General features: G+C 41.5%; 1 protein-coding gene across 3 annotated transcripts in view; it reads left to right on the top strand.

Annotated features, from left to right (window-relative positions):
• The first annotated feature begins 15,218 nt into the window (after nucleotides 1–15,218).
• Nucleotides 15,219–22,179, top strand: part of PDE7A (phosphodiesterase 7A) — a 78,099-nt gene continuing 71,138 nt past the window's right edge. The window contains exon 1 of one of the 3 annotated variants that reach the window (XM_063326973.1): nucleotides 15,219–15,750. In XM_063326973.1, coding sequence (XP_063183043.1) covers nucleotides 15,613–15,750 — 138 coding nt within the window. In that variant the 5' untranslated portion in view covers nucleotides 15,219–15,612. The remainder of the gene's footprint in view (nucleotides 15,751–22,179) is intronic. The other 2 variants (XM_063326970.1, XM_063326972.1) reach the window with 2 other exon arrangements.

Genomic DNA, 22,179 nt, shown 5'->3' with positions numbered 1-22,179 from the left:
CTCATCAATGTATGTAAATACCTGAAGGGAGGGTGCAAAGAGGACAGAGCCAGGCTCTTTTCTGTGGTGCACAGTGACAGGACTGGAGACAATGGGCACAAACTGAAACACGGGAGGTTCCCTTTGAACATCAGGAAACACTTTTTCACTGTGAGGGTGACCGAGCACTGGCACAGGCTGCCCGGAGAGGCTGTGGAGTCTCCATCCTTGAAGATATTCAAAAGCTGCCTGGACATAGTCCTGGGCAACTGGCTCTAGGTGGCCCTGCTTCCTTTCCCCAAAACTTCCCCAGTGTGATTTCTATTTTTAGAAATATGCCCCCTTTAGAAGTATGTCCCTTGCTCTACCAAAAAGGTGGTAAGGATATTAGCTAGGATGTTGAAATTTATATTGGTAACTGACCAGAAATGACAAGAGAAGAGCAGCAGGTGAGGAGACCGAAACAAGAGCTCTTGCTAGTTGATGACTTTTCACAGGGGAATGAATGTCAGTTTGAAAAAAAAAAAAGAACCAAAACAATTAAAGCATGAGGATATGAGTAATGGCAGGTAGGCTGATGAGATGAGAGAATATGTACACTGAGAAAGGGTGGTAGTGTGTACTGCTTTTTCACTCTTTGGGCAGGATCTATCTTTTGTTTTATTTTTGAATATTGTGCTATGGTGATGTCAACCTTAATAACACCCAGCTGAGCAAGCTAATCAAAGGGCAAAAGACTGAGCAAGTGGAAAAGGATGCTTCTGCCATGATGTGTTGGGCCTCCGGCTCAGGCACAGGGACTGATATTTGTTAACAGGGGAAGAGTACTTCTGAGGCAGCTATGTCCCAAAATGTTCTTCTTGTCATTTCTTCTTTAGCCAGTTCTGCTCCATATGCTCCTGGACATCTAGCGCATGCTACCTATTAGATACTCAAACAATCTCCTAGAGAAGAGAGAATTGGTTTAAGGTCCTTTCTTCAGAGCAGCCTTTTGAGATCTCAGCAAGCCCAATAATTCCACAGCAAGAAATTACATTCCTCTTGCCACATTTCTCTGTTACAGAATAGTTACTGTCATTATGGCTTCAAAAGTAATAACAGAATTGATTTAAATAATATGATTGCATTGCATCTGTTTTTAAATACGTATAATTATATTGGAAGGAAGGTATTCCATCTGGTAACCCATCTGCAACTCCATCTATACAAGAACTAAGTATTCATAAGAGAACATTCATATATTTGAATTCTCTGAACATATTGTGACCTTCTGTTACTATTCACATGGAATATCTCAACTTAAATATATGCTGGGTTTTTAATATCTTTCCACAACTGCAGTACTGGAAAAAGTAGCAGACTCAAGAAATACGAACCTTAAGTGAACAGTCAGTTGTGTACCCAAACTGCTCATGCCTTTATGTGGTCAACTTGACACAGAGAAGCGATCCAGAACTGTAACTTCCTAGCTCATTCCAGCAAATGCAGTTCAAAGGCTTCGTGGACTACCTAAGTGACATAGTATAAACACTTTTTTCCTAGAAATTAAATCAGAGGCTTTAAAATGAAGTTTTACATAATAGTAAATAGTAATACATAATATACTTAATTTTTTTCAGCAGGATACTCAGTGGAACACTGGGAATTTTATTTTCATCTGTGGTTTAGAAGAAATGTCTGTCTATCCTCCCTAACGTAAAGTGGGTCAAGGAGGTAGCCATAACTAAGACGTAAAGCAATAATCTCTCTGGCTTTAATTTAAATTTCTTTCTGAAAAGCAAAGGATAGGAAATGTCTAGTTTATATAGCTTTGACAACTCAGAGGTGAGTTATCTAGGGCTTCAAGTAAAAGTGAAGCAAGAGAGTCCCCGAATTTCGGGGAATTTAGGCCATGCCTTGATAATTTATTTTGCAAACAGCTGTAGCACTGTAAGGCATTATTCTACCACTTCCTATCATAAGTTAACAAACCAGCAGTTTTGGTAGCAGGGTTATTCGTTTTAGCACAGGCTAATCAGCTACAGCTAAGAACCAGTAAGATTAGCTTGAACAGTACAAATGAGTGCTTTGAACTACTTTTAAGCTCATTTTACCAAAAACAGATTAGGAAATGGCAGTACCACAGCTTCTTGGTACCTGCTCCTTGGGAATCAACCGCTGCTTTCAGTCCTCACCACCAGATACAACCTTTCTCCAGCTCCTAACGGTTCTCTCCACTTGTTCCTCCTTCACGCAGTTTTCCTAAGCCACGCTTTGAGACCTCCTGCAGTCTTTGGCTAAGCAAGCTCTTTCCTGAAATCCCCAACGTTGTCCTCAGTTCCATCCTGCACCAACCCCCTAACTATTCTCTCCCAAATTCCTGCAAGCTGGTTCCTTACCTCCATAGATCCTAGGAGGGAGGGGATGCAGCAAGGGGGATGGCAGTCAGTAGCCATTCCTTTTTAAAGCTTCATTAATCCTCACAGAGGATTTATTACCCTGTCTTAGAAATGCTCACTTAATTGATGGCTGAGAAAGGTAAACTCTTTCTAAAGTGCTGAGGAGTAACTACCTTATCTAGCTATTTAGATCCAGATAGGAATGTCTGGTCAGTGGTTGAGTTAAAAATCAAAGAATTAAAGCAATATGCAATCCCAGGAGTAGAGGAATTAAAGATTAATAGTTGAAAAGAGAGAAGTCTCAGGTATAATTTTTTTCTGAATGTCATTTACTGAGAGAAAGTAAAAATTCCTAAAAATATTTTTAATTAGCAGAAATATTTCACCAATAAAGTGAAGAAGCAAAACGATAAACACAAATGCTATTCTCCCCATATGAGGTGTAGAAAAAGCCACTGGAAATATTTCCCAATAAATCAGCAGACTAATGCTTCAGTAAATTAGTAGCTTCGTGGTTAACCATTTATCACAACTGCTCTCAGGGGTTTTTTTTTCCCCTTATTATGACAAGACCTTTCATCTAGGACATACTCAGAGCTGAAGCTCAAAAGTCTGAACCTGTGGGCTTACAGTTGGCTCAAGTCAACCTGAGGGCTGCCAGCAGAGGAGCGGTCCAAACTTTCACTCTTTTTTTTTTTCTTACTATAATTTTTTCATCCTTCGTTTTCAGTTAAATCAACTTGGTAGTCTGACTCACTCCATGACTGGCATCACTACTAGAGCTGATGCAATGGAAGTGGTGACATCACACCTTTTCATCAGCAGTAAAGTCTTACATTGTCTTCAGCTCACCACAAAACTACACCTTAAAAAGTATAGAAGGGCCAGAATACCATACAAGCGGTACCAAGAATACCATACAAGTGCAAAACACAAGTGAATTCTGTGGGAAGCAGCATGAATTAGAAGAATTAAAACTCCTCTGGACTAGTCTGTGACTATAGGACAGGCCAATATTTGGCAGCGTATTAAATATTTTGGAGGCCGTCACTGCCAGCTTTACAGTGCCACAGGGTGCGTGACACAACATGCCACTCCCGTTGAAACACTCTCTGCCAATTCAATTTGTTCAAACAAAACTTTGACGGGTTAACTTTGCCCTGGCGGGATGTCTGCTACAACAGGCATGGGTCGGCCACACAGCCCTAGCCCCTCGGTCGTTCCGGAACCGCCTGGTTCCCCTGCAGCCAGGATAAAAGCAGAGGGGGCGGCATAAAACCCTCATGAAGCGCTCTGCTAATTTGACAAAAAATGTAATCGTGTGCCCACACCTGATCCAGATCAAATTTGTAGCGCTGGGTGATGTGGCATGGCCTAGAGCCAGCGGTAATGATTGCAGAACCGCATCCCTCAGAGAAGGCTTCTCCTGGGGATGAATTACCCGGACGGGAGACTGTAAATAGGGAATGTGGCCTATCGCTGTGGAAACGGCTTGTGCTGCCTCCCCGGAACATGCCCTGATCCGCACAACAGAGACAAACCCTAACCCCTTGCCAAACCACCTTCCTCTCTGCCCTTGGAGGGAGGGTGCCGGGTTAAGCCTCTGACTGAGAGCATTAAGCAGCGGAGGAGGAAAAAGAAAAAAAAAAAAAAAAAAAGAAAGAAAAAAAAAGGAAATTACATGTCTGAGGTTTTTCTTTCGGGCAAGTCTCTTATAAAAATAAAGGAGTGTACAAATGTCTTTGTTTCCCTGCCAACTTTTATAAGAACTAATTAAAACCAAGGAGAGCTTCATTTTCCTGTTTATTTCATACCGAGAACAGCTAATGAATTTAACCTATTGATGATTTTGCAGCTGCCGGCTTTAATTTGCTTATGATTGAGAAACAAAAAGTTAGTGTAGCAGCAATGAGCTGCCAAAGCTGCGAAGCGGTCACTGGTGCGTGATCCAGCTGTGTGATCAAACGTCAATTAGGCAGCTGTGGCAACAGAGCGCAGGCTGTTCTTCCGAGCAAGAAACCAGTATTAAAATTATGGCCCCTGCTTAGTAGTTGCTTATTTCCAAGTTGGCTGATCTCTCTGTAATAAGGTCAAATATAATCTTAAAGCTATAGAGCGCTGGTGTTTATTCCCTGCTAAAGAACATCATGCACTTTTCAACTTTATGATTTATCTGTCAATTGCAATAGAAAATTCAGGCCACAAAATTCAGTGGTAATTGCTATCAATAAATGAAGAATTATGCTTTACCAGAAAACAATCTTCGGGGGTAAATATTCACAGGCCTTAGCCTAACTCATATTTCTTAGTTCAGGCAAATCAATTAGAAGGCATTTATTATATCAAAGAGTCCTCTGGACTTTACGGAAATCAGACAGAATTCAATCAAGAATTTTATGGCTGCTGTAAAGCCTACAAAATAATTTTTAATGCGCTTTTGATTCCGAAGGTAAGATCCCAGCCATCTATAAATCAGTGACAGAACTCCCGATTGAGATTGACAGAAAATGAGCACCCAATCATTTGCAGCTCTTATTTATAAAATTTTCCATAAATTACTCTACGTGACTGGGAAATCTTATATGGGTTTTACTCACATTAAATTCTACTTGGTTTTTCTTTTTTTTTTTCAAAAGTGGGGAGGGGAGGATGATTCACTTCAGGGGAAGAGAGGTACTTTATTTTCTTGCTTTCCTTAAAAACGAGCTCTTCAAACTCTCGCATTTCATTTCAAAATATTATTTCAAAACACACTATAAATATTGGACAAGGATTCCCAAACCGCGGTATCCTAGCGTGGGAGTACCTAAGCTACTTCCGAAGGCATATGCAGTCCTTGGGAACTGCTGCTGTCCTGCTGCACCACAGGTCCCCAGCCAAGTCTAACCCTGCATCAGCTCATGCACCAAGCTTTGTACAATTCTAACAAACAGAAAACAGAATATTGAATAACAGCTAGCTCTACAAATTCACACTGCTACGTGTTTATTCTATTCCAAATTCACAGACCTGGAGATGTGAAGCTTTTCCTGGGAATCTGGGCAAAAGCCTTCTCCTTACAGCAAGTAGAAATTGGCCACCGGCACTCTCTGGCTGGAATGTGGCAGTATTATAACGCCTTCTTCTGCATGCATGGAGTTGGTGCCCTAGAAAGGTGAAATAATTTGCTATGATTTGGTATGTACGTCGTCTCAGAGCAGAACAGAATCCATATTATGAATTACTTGGTCGCAGTCAGTATATGCTGCTACTGTTCATTCACATTGCAATCTCCTCTGACGATGCTAGGCACCACGCTTTGCAATCCTTCATCATCAACTTTTGATGTCACAATTCAAAACAAACAATTTGCAGTAACGGATTTCACTGCTCCTTCCTTTTCCTATTTGCATATTATTTAAAAGTCACACACAATTTAAATTAATGTATTGTTACCAAATTTCATCAGTTGCTTCCGCAAATGGACGTTCATGCATATACACATGATGAAGTGACAAGAAAACAAAAATATATCTGAAAATTTAATTACAAAGCAATTACGCTTTGAGTTCATACATTGTTTGGGAACATAGCTTCATGCTGTACATTTTTCTCCATATCTTGCAATAAACCAGTCATTTGTAATGCAAATGGTATTGACTTGCAGCGTATTAGTATTAGTTCTGACTTCTAACAAACTAAAGTCAATTCTCCCGTTACCTGGGAATTGATTACTTTGGCTACAGATGCAATGACGTGTAGCTTGCCCACAGATCATCCTGTTCAAGATCAGCAGCAATATGACCAATCTTTCACCAAATTATGCTATTTGGGCCTATTGGTTCCCAAATCTTTGTGCTCTGCAGTTAAGTATCAGGATCTTTCTTTAGAGGTTTTACACTCTGCTTGCCTTTTTAGACAAATTACAGGTACTGCAGAATGTGTTTTTTATACTTACTTGGTGTAATCATTAGTTGAATGTATAAGTAAAACCTCCTGGCTACAACTGAGCATATGTCATGGTTTCCCCTGGTTTTAGGTATTCTATTAAACACGCTGTCTTGCAGGTTTTGAACAATTTGCAAACTAACATACTTATTCAGATTTTATACATTTTAGAATGAAATTGCTTAGTAAAGAATTGTATTAACAAATATTCAGAGTCCAAGGTGAGATTAAACATTATAAAAGTTGCTTGTTTTCTTAGGCCTATACTTGTAAAAAGTAGTCTCCAAACTTCTAGTCATATAATTTAATCTAGAAAACTGCTGACATGGTATTGATTTATGTAGATTTAACCGATGTTCTGACACATGACCAGAGGGTGTTCTCCATAATCCCAACTCAGCAAAGCATGTAAGAACATGCATAAAATTGAGTATATGCTTTTGTACCACTAATACTTTATGCCAATTAACCCATATTTTCTCCGCAAATTCTGCTATGCCTGTCGTGTATCATAAACATGTTACATATATATTCCACATATATGTTAGGTATTCCATATATGTAATATATTCCACATATCTGTTATGTATTTCAATATATGTTATACATATATTCCAAAGACTATCTTTATGTGAGATTTTAAAACTAGATTTTCTAAAATGAACTGCTTTTTGACTTATATAGTATCTGAGTAATCGCTTACATCATCCTGATTTACACCATCTACGTGGGTTTTTACGATACAGACAATGTCGTCTAACTGTGGGCTGACTCCAAAAGGGACACTCCCATCTCCAGTTATATACTTGCACCTTGTACCAGCTGTGCTGTTTGGCCGGTCCCACTTTTTGTGGGGGGGCTAAGGTTCATTTTCTGCCAGCTTAACTCCCTAAACTCTCCTGGCTTACCCTAGAGCTGAGCATCAGCCCTGGTAGGAGCAAACAGCCAGGAGTGAGATGGAGAGGCATGGCCCCTCTGCACAGCAGCATCCAGCTTAGCGCATAAGGATTTTAAAACCACATTTACAGTGCACTCCACACCGTTAAGAGGCCCAGGCTCTGCGTTTTAGTGCACTAACGCCCCCCCCCCTCAGCTTTTAAACAGACTTGTCTCTAATTAAATGCAAAGCTGCTTTTAAGAAATTGATTGAAAAATGTTCTCCTAGTGTTCAGACTGGCTTTTATCTGAACACAAAAGTCAGTTTATCAGAGTTAATCCTTTTAGTATGCACTTGTCTTACAAGAACAATTTTCTTTCATTTGGTCAAGACAAAGGAATTCAGGAATTTCTGTAAACCAACCCTCCCATCGCTTTGTTGCATTTTTGTTGACATATTGGCAACATTCCTTCCAGTTTTAATTGGATTAAGCGCACAGAAATTCAGTGAGATGTAAATCAGACAGGATTCCAGCTACCTTTCTGCTATTGTTAAAAAGTCTAGCAAAGAATAAACCTAAATAAAACCAGAGGTAGTCTCTTGAAGGTAATGAAATCTTCTCGCTGCATTTGCTCAGGTAGTTAATGGGAAGACTGGCAGAATGACAGATGTTATTCCTGACTTTCAAGGAGAAGTCATGCTAATGATAACCCCGACACATTCTTTCCTTCACAAAGAAATGTCAGGATGCTACATGGTGGAAAAACATGAGTTGCTGCAAATATTTAATCTTCTCACTTTTATTCATCTGAATGGGGTTAGCTTCTACTGCTACAGGTTTTAATAGAAGAGCAGTCCCACCAATTGGCTAAAAACCAAGCCCAAAAAGATGAAATATCTGATTAATTTTGGATGCAAGCTCAAATTTAATGGAGAAACTGAAGTAGTATATTTGAGCATCTTTTGAAAAGGCAGAAAAAAACAACTACTTGGAATATAATGAAGTAATTTAATTTGAATACAAATTAGCATATATTTTTACTACTACTGTGAGCCTCTGAATGTAATTGTTAATTCTAATCGTAGTTAATATTTATTTCCACTTAACTCTTTTTGTAAGGGAATAACTGCACAAAGTGGCACTTCAATAAAAATAAAATTGAATAGTAAAAAGGCCAAAGCGCAAAAGGAAGATACGTGTAAGAGAAAGACTGCTAGGTTCCTGCACGTAGTCATCCAAATTATCAGATGTGCAAATGCTGCAAATTATTCCAGTTCCCATTTCTGATTTGCTTCACCCACCAAAGGGAGACTGTTGTTAATGGGTCCTTTTTTTGCTAGAAATTTTCCAATAATTTTAGCATATATAAAAAGCACTATTCTACGTTCTCATACAAATAAGCTTCTTCAACAAAGGAGTGCACTCATCTTTAATATAACCAGAAATAAATTAAAATGTTCTTTGCCTGAAAAATTCTAGTGTTATTAAGAAAGGTCTAATTTTTGAGCTTTAAACAACAAACTGCTTTCCTTTAGTTTTTGACAACACAACATAGTGAGATTAATAAGGCACCATTGCTTAAGCCTAGTTGTTAAGCAGGAATTTTAGCTCATTATTTCACTTCTAGCAGTATTTGATATTCTCAGTTTTAATATTGCAAGACACCTTTACCATACGCCAATAGGCCCGTAAAGAATCTGATGGGACACTAGGAATCCTTTGAACCAAAATACAGCTTCCAAACCCAAACCTAACTCTCAGCCTCTAATTATGGGGCTGCTTATTTCTTTTTTTAAAGACAAGTCAAAATTGCTTTAAAAAAGTCCTTGTTAAGGTTGTGCTGAAAATTACCTTAATGTAAAGAAATCTAGATAATTGTGTGCAATTTTAATGAGGTATTGGTGCAACATATAAAACACAAAAAAGGTTACAAAACCAAAACAAAATAAACTACTACATTTTCTAAAGACAGAATGGGTGATTGATGCTCTATAGCTTATCATGGAGGCTACCAGGTACTGTACGCTGAACGGTACGTTGAGAAATGATTCAGCTGGCAAATGTGCAATGCATTCGTTAATGTCTGTTCATAGGGGTCCAAACCCACTTCCATTACCAACACAAAAAGCTGTGAATTTTCAGCTTCTAATAACACCATTAAGCTTGTAAGCTGCACCTCTGAAACTGCACCTGGGGTTCTCATATCCTCCCACTCTGATATTAAAAATATTCTGCGCATCAGCTGTTATTATGCATGTAAAAATGACACGAAGAGAAGCTTTCTCCACAGCCTTATGCTGACACCAACGCCCTTAGTCATTTTAACACTTCTGTAGTACAAGGATTTTTGTCCAGACAACCGTAATCACTGAGAAAACCGTAACTTCAATGGCTAAGACCAGTTAAGCTGTGTGCACACTAGCAAGTCTTCCAGAAATGCATTTAAGAAAGAATAATGGTGTCAAAAAAATCACCTTTTCATGCTGTTATTCCCAATAATATCTTCAGTGGAGTTACAAAAAGTTGTCTTTGAACCGATATTAAACTTTTGATAGTCTGCAGCTGTGTTCAGAACTGACTTTTGTTAGCTTGTTTCCACAGTCAGTCTCTCTTTCTGGAGGCTTTAACTTGCCAGTAAAACTCCAGCCTTAAATGAAGCATAGAGGGGGATAGTCTTAAATTAAGCATAGAGCAAAGAAATCTTCTGGGATCACTCTTTTTAACTTTCTGCTCCAGCTTGCTGGTTTTGGTGCAGAATTGCTACATGTCCATTAGCCAATGTCAGTTTAGTGAAACTGAAGTTATTACAAATATTGAAAATATTCTCAATGGTTTTCAATACAATATTCAAAACACCAGAAATTGAAGCAAAAGCAAACAAGCAATTTGCCCGAGCAAGCCAAACCAACTTAATCTGCCTCTCCAGCAGTGACAAAACCTGTAACTAATGGGAACACGGCACACGTGACATAGCTTGTCTTGCTGACACTGCCCTTCTACACCGTCCACCCTGACACTACAATTAACAAAATTCCATATCCCACTTCATCTGATTGACTTTGCGGACCCAAACCGAAGCGTCTAAATTAGAAGAAAGGCTGTGCTGTGTTCTTTCTTTTCAGTGAAGAGAAAGGCAGCTCCAAAGAACAACTCGGATGGCCTGCTGTCTTTCCCTTAATTATTGACTATGAAATTAGCCTTAGGCAACTACTCTCTAGGTTAAGCCTCCAAAGTTAGGAAGGATGAACCTGGGCCACAGAGTGGATAAAGCTACTGCAATATGGGCTCAGCAAAAATGATTGGAAACCATTCCCAGAGGAGTCAGCAAAGGTCTTCAGGTCTCTTCCAGATCTCAGACTCACTCATTCATAGTATTTTCACTGTTGACCTAATTATTTTTGAGAGCATGCTTATTAAATTTGCAGATGACAGGAAAGACTGCAAATATATTGAAGGACAGAACTAGTGCTCAATCTTGATCAACCCCCAAAAAATGGGTTGAGGAAATCACAATGCGCTCAGGTAAAGGCAAGTGCAAATTATCCCACTCAGGAAGGAAGAACACACTGAGGGGACGGCTAAAAGTTCTGCAGAAAATGATCTGGGGCTGCAGGGAATGGCAAACCAAACAGGAGTCAAGAACGTCGTATTGCCACGAAAATTCAAACAAGCCCGATGCGGACCCAGGGCAAGGCAGAGGGAAGGGATACACCAAATGGGGACGGGAGTACACTTCAACTGGGCTGCCAGATGTCTGGAAGCCCTATGGAAATACACAGCATGCATTCAGACAGTAACTTTGGGTAGAAAAAAAGGGTGTATCTGGGTATGTGCCAGAGAAATAGCACATGCCAAAACCAATGTGTAAAAACGCAGTTACTGAGAACATTAACAAATGAAAGGACATTTTTCCTGCTTATAGAAATAACCCTGCCTTTTATACCATGTAACTTTTTCAGGTAAAAATAAAAGCTAAAAACTCTCTTGTGCTGGTCTTGGTCATGTGCCTGTACAAAATAAATATTTTCTGTGTTCTTGGGGTGTTTTCAGAGTACAAGCATGTTAAGCCCATGAGGACCTTCATTTTCTGTTTCATACAAGAATGTGGGAAAAGCATCCTCTTCTGTTCAGGCTGCTTGCTTCTGCCAGTGTCGTCTGGCTGCGCCCCAGTGCAGCACTCTGTGCCCTGCCGTTAGACCAACAGAATGTCTTGCTGGTGTGTACCTGTGCGATTTCATCCTCTTTTGATAGTAAACAGGAAACCAAACTAACTCTGATTTTGTGATCTTCCATCTCTCCGGTTTCATATGAGTGCCCCTCTTTGTGATAAATCCAGACAGCAGTAACACTTCTTCCTTGCTAGACAGCACCCTGAAAATGATAACGATGAATAAAAGACATTAACTTTAAGTGTGTAAACAATTGTTGAAACTTTATTAACGGTCCCTAAATTTGAATAAATTCTGATATGTAGTCCCTATTAAAGGCTCTATCTGCCGTGACAAAGAAGCCACAATACACAGGGCTTACGTAGGTGAACTATGGCACCTCACGATGCCATATGATGCATTTAAGAAGCGCAGCACCATGGTGCTCAAAGAACTCCATGGTTCACAAGAAAAACAACTTAATTCAAACCAAAAAGCTGTGAATGAACACTTTGGTGTTGCTATATGTCTATAACAAAAATAAACAAAAACCTCTTTGCTGTGCTACAAGCTCTTAGTTTGCAGCAAGACAAGACAGCAGACAGAATAGGCAGCATGTAAGGCATAGAACATGCATTCTTCTTGTAACAAACTTATTTACACTGAAAATATTTGACTTAAGCCGTAATTCCGCGGCTTTGTCTATCATGCAGAGGTAGGATTCTTCCTCGTAAACCTGTACAAGAAATCATACTAATGATGTAGTATTAGCCTGACTAATATTAATAACATATGTATCCATTAAAAATAGTAATATTAAAAGTGCTCGGAAAGCAGAGCATTTATGGAATCAGTCACTGCCTGGAAAATCTATGCTTACTTCATAAGAATGTATTTCAGATTCCTTAAAGGTGTTTATATAACATTAATTAGAGATCAAAGATAATTTGATTATTAGCGAGGGAAACTGCTGATTATGTTATTTGAGGATATACTGGTTCAGACTGAGCGCTAATATGACCTTAAAGAACTAGTTTCAACTAGTCAGATGGAAAGTATGTAGAGCTGGTAGGAACTGTAAAAACACATTATCAATAATTTTTATTTACAGCTTGACCTTGTAGAATTGAAATATACCCTATGTATATTCAATGAAAGTAAGAATATGCTTTTGTTTCTTCGCTAAACATGATATATTGTTCATAAATTGAATTTTAGGTTGACTAGAGTAACAATCCATCCTACCAGAGTGCGGAAAACTGATTTGTTGTTACTAGGAAAGAACGAAAAGCAATTTTGAAAATGAATGGGGGATGGAAATCCTGAATCCAGTGAAGCTGGTGGAGTTCTATCAGTAACTTAAATGCACCATTGATTTAACGTAAGCAGGCCAAATATAAGTAAACTGTCAAAGAACGTGGAATGAAACCTGACATACCTTAAAAAAAGGGAAAAAAAGTCTGTTATTTTACTGTGAATTATTATGTGCTTATAATATATTTTGAATTATTGCACGCATATATTATAAAGCCATACTGTGAATGCTTGCGAACATTTTTATTTCGCAAAACGGGAGAAAAAACAGATGAAGAAAGCTTTTAAGATGAGGTAGTTGATCCAGTGTCCTCTCATGTGTCCATATGTCCATGAAACAATGTGGGATTGCAGTTCTGCAAAAGAACGAGTTGCATTTTTTAACTTCATAGCTCAGAGTGAAACAGACATCGGTCCACATCTATAAAACTTCTCGCTTCTACAACTAGTTCAAACAGGTGAAAATCCTCCATACAAACCAACTATTCTTTCAAAATGGGTTCATCCAAAGCCATGTCATTGCCTATAAATAACCGTTATCATGTGAAATCTAAACCTTTCTGCCAGTAAGCAAGCACTTAGAAGAACAATGTATTACGCAAAATTAAATCACATGAATCATTTTGCAAAATCTGCTTTTTAAGTGGGTACAGGCACTTCATATATTATTCAAAGAACAGAAACATTCCCTTACCTATCATGCTATATTTAGGATTTTTTTCATAATGGAGAAATAAAAGAGATGAAAAGATGGAAAAAAAGCAGCTGCAGGGAGAGACAAAGGGAAGATCAGTCCTAAAAAAACAAGCGAAGTTTAGTTCTAAGCATGCCAGCTAATGTGATGTACATTGCCATGGACCAGATCACCTCATGAATTATTCTACTTCTTCCTTATAAAGTTCAAGTCATGGACTTGAGTGGTTTGACAGAAATCTAATTTTTTTTACCTTAAGAAAAAATGACATGGTTTTACTTCTTCATCTTGCAAAAAAAACCCTCACCCCTCCACACTCTAAAAAAACCAAACAGCGAAGATTCAAGTGGGATGAGAAGCTCAACATGAGCCGGCAATGTGCACTTGCAGCCCAGAAAGCCAACCGCATCCTGGGCTGCATCAAAAACAGCGTGGACAGCAGCTCGAGAGAGGGGATTCTGCCCCTCTACTCCGCTCGGGTGAGACCCCACCTGGAGTACTGTGTCCAGCTCTGGAGTCCTCAACACAAGAAGGGCATGGACCTGTTGGAATGGGTTCAGCGGAGCGCTGCGAAGATGATCAGAGGGCTGGAGCACCTCTGCTGTGAGGACAGGCTGAGAGAATTGGGGTTGTTCAGCCTGGAGAAGGCTCCAGGGAAACCTCATAGCAGCCTTCCAGTACCTAAAGGGGGCCTACAAGAAGGATGGGGAGGGACTCTTTATCAGGGGGTGTAATGACAGGACAAGGGATAATGGTTTCAAACTGAAAGAGGGTAGATTTAAATTGGATATTGGGAAGAAATTCTTTACTGTGAGGGTGGTGACGCACTAGAACAGGTTGCACAGAGAAGTTGTGGATGCCCCATCCCTGGAAGTGTTCAAGGCCAGGCTGGATGGGGCTTTGAGCAGCCTGGTCTGGTGGGAGTGTCCCTGCCCATGGCAGGGGCATTGGAACTACGTGATCTTTAAGGTCCCTTCCAACCCGAACCATTCTATGATTCTATGAACAGAAACTCCTCCGTGTATTGCCTTTGACAGCTAACGCATTTTAAGCAAATCTGCCTTTCTGCCCTTGATTTTTGAGCAGCCACCCGAGTTGCCCATTCAAGGCCAGGCCGCACCCACCCCTGCCCGCTCTGCCACCCAGGGGAGGAGGGAGCAGGGGAAGCCGGCCGCCCCCTCAGCTAGGCTCCTCCGATGCCTCACGGCACAGCTGTGAGGCCGGGGGGCCGGCATCGAGGGCTGAGAGAAAACGCGGCCAACCACCCACCCCTCCCAGGGGCTCCGACCCTCAGGCCTCGCCTGGCCACGGCACGTGCTCAGCCCACCGCGGGGGTGGGGGGAGGAGGGAGGCACCGCCCCCTCCGGCCGGCGGCGAGGCCGGAGCTGAGGCGGGCAGGGGGCGGCGTAGGGGGGCCGCCCCCTGCCCGCCTCAGCCCCGGCGTCGCCGCCGGCCGGAGGCGCGAAGTGGAGTACGCATGCGCCGGCCGCGGCGCGCGGGGCCCGGCGGCGCCGGCGAAGCCACCCCCTGCTGCGCACGGGGCGGGCGGGGAAGGGAAGGAAGGGGGAAGAGTGGGTAGTTTTACGTGATGACGCGCTGCGTGTCGCTAGTCGCGCGACCCACGCAGAGTCCGTCGGGCTTGTGCCTCCTCCTGGGCCGCCGGGGCTGTTCCGAGTGGGGGCGGGCGGGGCGAAGGCTCCTTCCCTCCTCCTCCTCCTCCTCCTCCTCCTCCTCCTCCTCCTCGTGTCCCCTCTCCGAGGGCCCGGCCCCTTCCCCCGCGGCGGAGCGGGGCCGTGCGGCGGTGGCGCCTCCTCCTCCTCCTCCTCCTGGCCGTGCCGGACAATAGGGGCGAGCGCGGCGTGTGTCTCACCCAAAGCGGCCCCCCCCCCCACTCCTTCCCCCTTCCCTCAGGCCGGCTTCGCCTCCATGCAGCGGGGCTGACAGCGGCTCCCGCCGGCGGCAGCGAGGCCGAGGGAGCGGCCGCGGGCTGCGGGGCCGGGAGTCGCCGCCTCCGGCGTTGACAAGAGGGCGTCCCGCTTCGCCCGCCTGCCCCCTCGCTGCCGCCGGCGATTCCCGCCAGGCTTTGGCGGCGGAGGACAAAGGCCCGGGGCCCGGCGCGGCCCGGCCCGGCCCCCCGGGGGGTGCGGGGGCGGTGAGGAGGCGCCGGGCCCCCGCCGGGTTTCGCCGCCGGCTTCCCCCCGCCGCCGCCCCGCTGCGGCGAGCCCTGCGCGGGCAGGTGCGGCGGCGGGCGAGGCCGCTGCCCTGCGGCGGGTCGGCGCACGGAGGCTTCTTCAATGGAAGTATGTTACCAGCTGCCGGTGCTGCCGCTGGACAGGCCGGTGCCGCAGCACGTCCTCAGCCGCAGAGGGGCCATCAGCTTCAGCTCCAGCTCCGCGCTCTTCGGCTGCCCCAACCCCCGGCAGCTTTCGCAGGTAGGTACCGACACCGGGCCCGCCGGTCCCCCCGCCTGGTCACCCCCCGCCGGGCGCCAGGCCCTGCTCCTGGTGTCGGCGGGGAGCTGGTGGTGCTGGAGCGGTGCGGCCAGGGGAGGGCTGGCGGCCGAGCTGCCCCTCGCCCCACGCTCCCCGGGCGACCAGAGAGGTGGCCCCCGGGCCGAGCGGCCGGCCTGCCTCCCCGGCCCTGCCGCCGGTCGCGCCTTCCCCGCCTGCTGCCAAACACCGCCGGCGGTGGCGAGAACATACAGCGTTTTATGGGTTTATGGCTCGTTATTGGTGAGGTTATCTCTTTATCATCTGTTGTAATGCGAGCGGTGAACTCCTTGGGGTTTATTTCCAGAGCCAGGAAATTATTTGTTTCTTCTGATAATTTTTAAACTAGGGCTGTTTCCTAGCTTTTTAGCTTGGGCTTTCTTTGAAGGGTCTAAGTTTCCTGTGGGGTTGCCAAAAGCTGCAGTGACTTTACCGAAATAATGAACATGCACTGCAGTGCTTTATTTGGGATGCTAAGCATTTCTCCCTCTAACTACTAAGACTTGGCAATCCGTCTAAGAAGAGACAAAGATCCTTGGCTTTTTAATTTCCACGGTATTGTTCCCTACCCGCATTACATCAGTCACAAGATGAACTATACTGTATTTTGTTTCGCCTGATCGTGTTGGAAATACTACAAAAAGGGCCATTATAACTATCAGTACAAAAGGGAGGTTTTTCTTGGGAACGCTGCCCTAAATTTCTGAATATGCATTAGTATGATTTCCCAGCAAACAGTGATAAAACTATATTCTGGTGGAAGTCTCTGGAGAAAATTTGAAATTATGGTGGAAAGCATGTGTTTTGGTGGGAAGTTGACCAGTTTTGGCTTCTAGGGATTTCCTATAACATCTGGATTGAAAGGTCTGCTTCAGTGCTCTGAAGTATGTTGTCCTTATAGAAGATGTTGTCTTTGTTCTTTACACATGTAGTGATTATTTCTTGTTGTTTATGTTTTTTGGGTATCTTACTAAGTTTTTCTGCTTTTTTGTGACTTGTTTGGCTTCATATATGCATATATAGAAAATGCAGAGCTACCAGTCTCTTTTGGCTTTGTCCCTGGTTTTGTACCAGTGAATCTCTGTAAGTGTGTGAGCATTAGGCATGTGTATGTTTGGGAAGGAAGAATCAACAAATACTGTGTTAATGACCAGGAATTTCAAAGCATATGGAAATAATTATTAGTAAGCAAATGTCAATGTATATTGACAACCCTCCCTTCCCTAAGAATGAGTGTAATAATTGACAAAAACTTTGCGTTTATGACAAATTACTTTTCCACATAGAAACTGGGTTAGGATGTTTTCCACTCGATCTCAGTTGTACTTGGTGAAATTTCCATACGTACAAGTCATCTTGAAAGTCCAACCTAATTTAGCACGCTTTGTCCTGTACAAATGAGAGAAGAATCTGTCTTGTTTGAAGCGTTCATGGTCTTCTGGGAAAAGGAATAGGCAAAACGGTCAAGGTGATATATTGTATTTATTCCTTTTCTCCATGGTCTCTGGAGCAGGTGACACATGAAGTGTATACAAACTTATCAAATGAAATATGGTATTGACCTTTAAGTTTTTTTTTTTCCAACTTTCAAGCTTCTCAATGGATTCCTTGTTTTCTGACCAATATGCTGCAGGTATATTAGAGTGAGTCACAGGGAGAGGTGCTTCAGTAACTTGTAAAAAATTGAAAACTATATCTATGCTTGACCAAGGAGTATTTCCTTTGAGTAAACCTGAGAAAAAAGCTTATGCATTAATAAAAGGGAATTAGGATATCTAAGCGAGGAAGCCTTTGCGAATACTGGCCAGCTGATTAGAGTACAGTTATGTTTTGCTGTCTTTACCTTTTTTTTTTTTTCCCTTTTCCCTGAAGTCTACAGGCAGTAGGGTGTGAATGCCTACCAGACCTGCCATCACGGGCTGGTGTAAATGATGGACTAAGAAGCGTCACCAGAGACTAATGATTCTGTGTAACTTCTGAACTTAACTTCACCTTGCAAGTCTCCTGGAAGACTCCTACTATTCCAGTTCTATTGCTGTTCAGAGAGGTCCGAATCATTGCCAGTCTGTCATTTTCAGCCTTCTGCTTGGGATAGCTTTGAGCAATAGGAGTAAAACTGGATGTGTGTATTAGCAAACTCAAGAAGCTGGTATGTACAGCCAGCATTTTACAGTTAATAGATATTTGGCAGACTTTCTTAACGAATGTAAGGTCTTGAAAATTGAATTCCCACTTATAGATTAAAAGCTAAATGATTTAGGCATAAGACATTTTAGGCTTATCCTTTCAGCAAGGAGGTATGGGAAACACAGACAAGACAAATGCGTGCTGCATTAGACGTACCGTTTAATTGTGACAATGCTAAGCAGGTCAATATTTATCTCTTTTAGTATATTAAGTGAAATTTCAGTTTAATATGTTGTTAAAGTTTCACTAAATGAGTTCAAAATGGGCTTTGTGTTGCTTTTCTTAAAGCTTAAATAAAGTGGTGCTGGAAACGACCTCAAGAATTCTGGTCTACTCCTCTCAGCCCCAGGAAGGATAAATTGTACTTACAGTATTATTAGTAGATGTTTGTCTAATCTGTTTGTTTAATCTGTTTTTTAAGATACAGTCTTATGAGATGTGGTGAGCCGGCATAACTCATTATTGTTGAAGGTTAAAGTCCTGACATTGGGCATGTATTATTACTAGTTCCTTTATGCCATCTCTGATGCTTGTCAGGTGTTTGCTGATTCAGTTTGCTAAAACAGCAGAAAACTAATACAAGCAGGAAACTGCGTAGCTTTGAATAAAATAGGCTTAGTGAAGTTTGTCAGAACTGATTTAAAGGAAAGGATGGTACCGGTAGACTTTTGAAACCCGTAAAAGCCTCAGATAATAGAAATTACGCAATCTCACTAGGCAACTTAACTGTTGTTAATAGTGCTTAACTGTTCTTGTCATAAGAGAGTTCTTTTCTAATATTAAATTTAGTTCTTCCTTGTGTCGATTTACACCTGTTACTGTCTCTACTAAATGTAGAGAAAAGCTTATTTCTTTTCTCTTTGCAGTTTTCTTTTATGTATGAATTATTCCCTTGTAGTCGTCTTTTCTTTCATGTCAAAGTACTAACAGCAAAAATAGTAAAAGTGACATCTGTTACCTGGAGGTTACTTGTGCTATTTATTGTTAAAGTCCAGTCATGTGCAAAGCTGCTATTGTATGGGTTTATACAATTGTTTGAGTTAATAATTGTCTTTAACACTAGGGTTTTAAATTATTTCATGTTCAAAGCTGATCTTAAGGGCACTTGAATGGGTAACTGTTGAAATGGCTAGGACATTTCATACTGGTAAGATTGAATTTAGGTTCACTGTGAGATCAAGTGGATCTTAAGTAGTACCTTGAATCATACGTTTAGGGTGTTCATTCCAAATGTTACAAAATGCTGTTTTTTAAATTAAAGCTGAGCTTTCAGAGGTCAATTTTGGAATCTTTGCCTCATCTGGTTTTTAACTTGCGTTGTTAATAGTGGTAAAAAAGAGTTTCTAAAACTGTCTGTACTTATTTAGTGTGAAAACTTTTAGTCTGACTTTTTTGTTGAATAAGGTTTTATAATGAAAACCACTTTACAAATGTAGCTGTGAGCAATTTTAGATTGTCCTGCGTTGCACACACACCACACCACCACCCCCGCCAAGTTGATTTGACGTTAGCATATCAGAGATGAGTAAGAAAACTTTGGCCTAACCTGCTGCTTTTGACTCATTTCTGTCCTTCTGCCTTGTAATGGGTTCTGCACTTTCTTCGTTGCCTCCAAAAATGGCATCAGTGGTGTCTAGTAGCAGAGTCTGAATAGAACTAAAGATCTAGTTTTGGCCTTTCTGTCCTCAAAATGGTTGAAATTGATGACGGTAAAGAAAGTTATCTCCTAAGGATGAAATTGCATGCAGGGGGAATGGAGCAAATAATATAAGACTCCATTTGAATCTCAGAAATGTAAGCAAGTGCTAAGTCTCCACCTCAAGTACCAAGTGTTCCGATGTACCAGGTAGTACCGTGTACTGCTGTGTGCTATTTGATCATCTAATTTGTTATCCCTCTTTATTGCATCTCCATTTCATGCATTTAAGCAATCGAGCGTCATGCTTTGGGACTCTCCATGTTATATACACCTGAATAGTAGACCGCAGATCATGCACGTGGAATCGTGGCTTTGATTTAAAGAGGATGCAGTGGAGTGTGGGGGGAAGCCACTAAGTGCAGCTGGAAGTGTACTGCAGTGGTGGATTCTTCAGTGAAAAGTACATGCTTCCTCTGAAAAATGTGTTCCCCAACATCAACCGAGTGCGTTGGCTGCCTTTTGCTACGTGACTCCTCTTTTCAGTGTTTATCACCTGATGTAATCAAAAAATGTTTTGCTCTGCATGTAGTGTTACAATACACAGTTGAGAGATGTATTTTTATGGTCTGAACATAGGCATTCGTCTTTAATCCCATGGTTGCACCTTTTTGCTGGGAGAAGCGTTGGCATGACCTATTTTTCCCTTGCAACTGCTCACTTCTCCTGCATTTGTTTCTTAGTTGTGTCAACTTCTTTTTTTTAAAATCAGGTTATTTTTCAGCCCTGGCTTATTCAAAGGACGGTTTCACAAATGATTGTGCCTGTTAGAAAGGAGGAAGCAGTATACCACGATGCTAGACCAGGAGTAATGAGCACTGGCGAGAGGGAAGGAATGCCTTAGGTTGGCCCTGCTATTGAATGTGGAATGTTACCCTAAATGTCTTTCTTTCCTCATCCACTGTTTTTCATGACGACTCTTCTATACCTTTCTAAGCCTCTCCATCAACATTTCTCAGCTGCTTCCTCTTTTATTGTCTTTCTTCTGCCATTTCCCATATCTCTGCTGCATGAATAATTAACAAGTTAAAATAATGAAATAATTTTCATGGTGTGATTCTTAACCTCTGTAATTTATTCTGTGTGTTGTTGCTATGCTTGCCATTCCCTTCATCTTGTATTTATTGTGTCTGGTTGCTGAGATTGCATCTATCTATTCATATGAGAGTCAGAGACTGACTCTGACTCTATGCACAGCACGGACAAGTTCTGATTGGAGATTTCATGCACTACAGTAATTTTATGTGGCAGTTCATTTTTAAAATGCCCTCTCAGTTTTATGACCAATTAACTTTTCTTATGTTGCAGTGTAAAGCAACATTGGTACTTTAATTCTGCAAAAGGTCATAGGAGCTTATTTCATGGCCTATAATTGCCTATGTAAGATCTAAGTGGAATAATAGTTTCAAGTCCCCATTAATTAGATTGTCTTAAATCACCAGAAGTCAATTCTTCTTTGTCCAGGTTGTGTAATAGTGTGTTTTATGCTTTGTATGAACCTCAATTTTCTGATGCTATCTTTAAAGAGAAATTGGTTTGAAAAGAGAGATTGTAGTTATGTGCCCCTGAAGTTGTGAAATACAGAATTTTAACCATAAAACAATTTTACAAGAAGTTGGCAGTTCATATAGAATATTAAATATTCATATACTACTAATAATGTAGTAACGTAGTGCAAATACAGGTTTTTGGAATTAGAAGTGTGTTGTATGGGATGTCTGTTTGAGCAGCTTTTCTTCAAAAAAAACCCCCCTGTATTTGCTAAGTAAGTCTGTTGGGTTTTTTTAAGGTTGCTTGAGAAAAGCAACAGTATCCAAATTGGGTTAATTCTGAGTCAATATGGTAATATGCTCAATTATGAGGTAAAATAAAGTATCATAAAAATAATGTAATTTTTCTGACATTTCTGTTGTTCTACTGTTTTGGCATGTGGAAAATAATGTTGAGGACAGCTGCAGTTGAATCCTTCTTTCTTTTATTTTCTGCAAAGCCTACGGTGGGGGGGGAAGCCCTGGTAGTAGTAAAAGTGGTGACTTGTTAGAACAGTTCTCTGTCATGTCAATGACCATTGGCTTATTGTTTTCTTTTGTTTCCCTCATCACTCAGTATTTACAAGTTTCCACTTGTTTTCTGCTAAAATTGTAGCTTTCTGAATATACTCAGTCATTTTCTAATGTGGAGGATCTCAGATTAGTGACTCTTATTTCCAGGTTCTGCCAGGCTCACATATAAGAAACACCTTTGGGATTGGAATAAACCTGTTGCGTTTACCTTTCTTAAAAATTCACTGAGTCTGCATGGAAATAGTGAGTAATTTGGCAGCTCAAATTAGTTGTTCTGGTTTGTTTTTTTTTTGTTTTTTTTTTTTTTTCCAGAACTGTGAAACCAGAGTAATTTGATTGTCTTTTACTGTGTAAATCTTTGTTAACGCACATCAATACTTTCCACATGTGAATTTGTACAGTTGGGTGTCAGAGATATAAATTCAT

The sequence above is a fragment of the Chroicocephalus ridibundus genome, chromosome 2 (assembly GCF_963924245.1).
Source record: "Chroicocephalus ridibundus chromosome 2, bChrRid1.1, whole genome shotgun sequence".
Classification (NCBI taxonomy): domain Eukaryota; kingdom Metazoa; phylum Chordata; class Aves; order Charadriiformes; family Laridae; genus Chroicocephalus; species Chroicocephalus ridibundus.
This window is presented reverse-complemented; position numbering and strand designations above follow the sequence as displayed.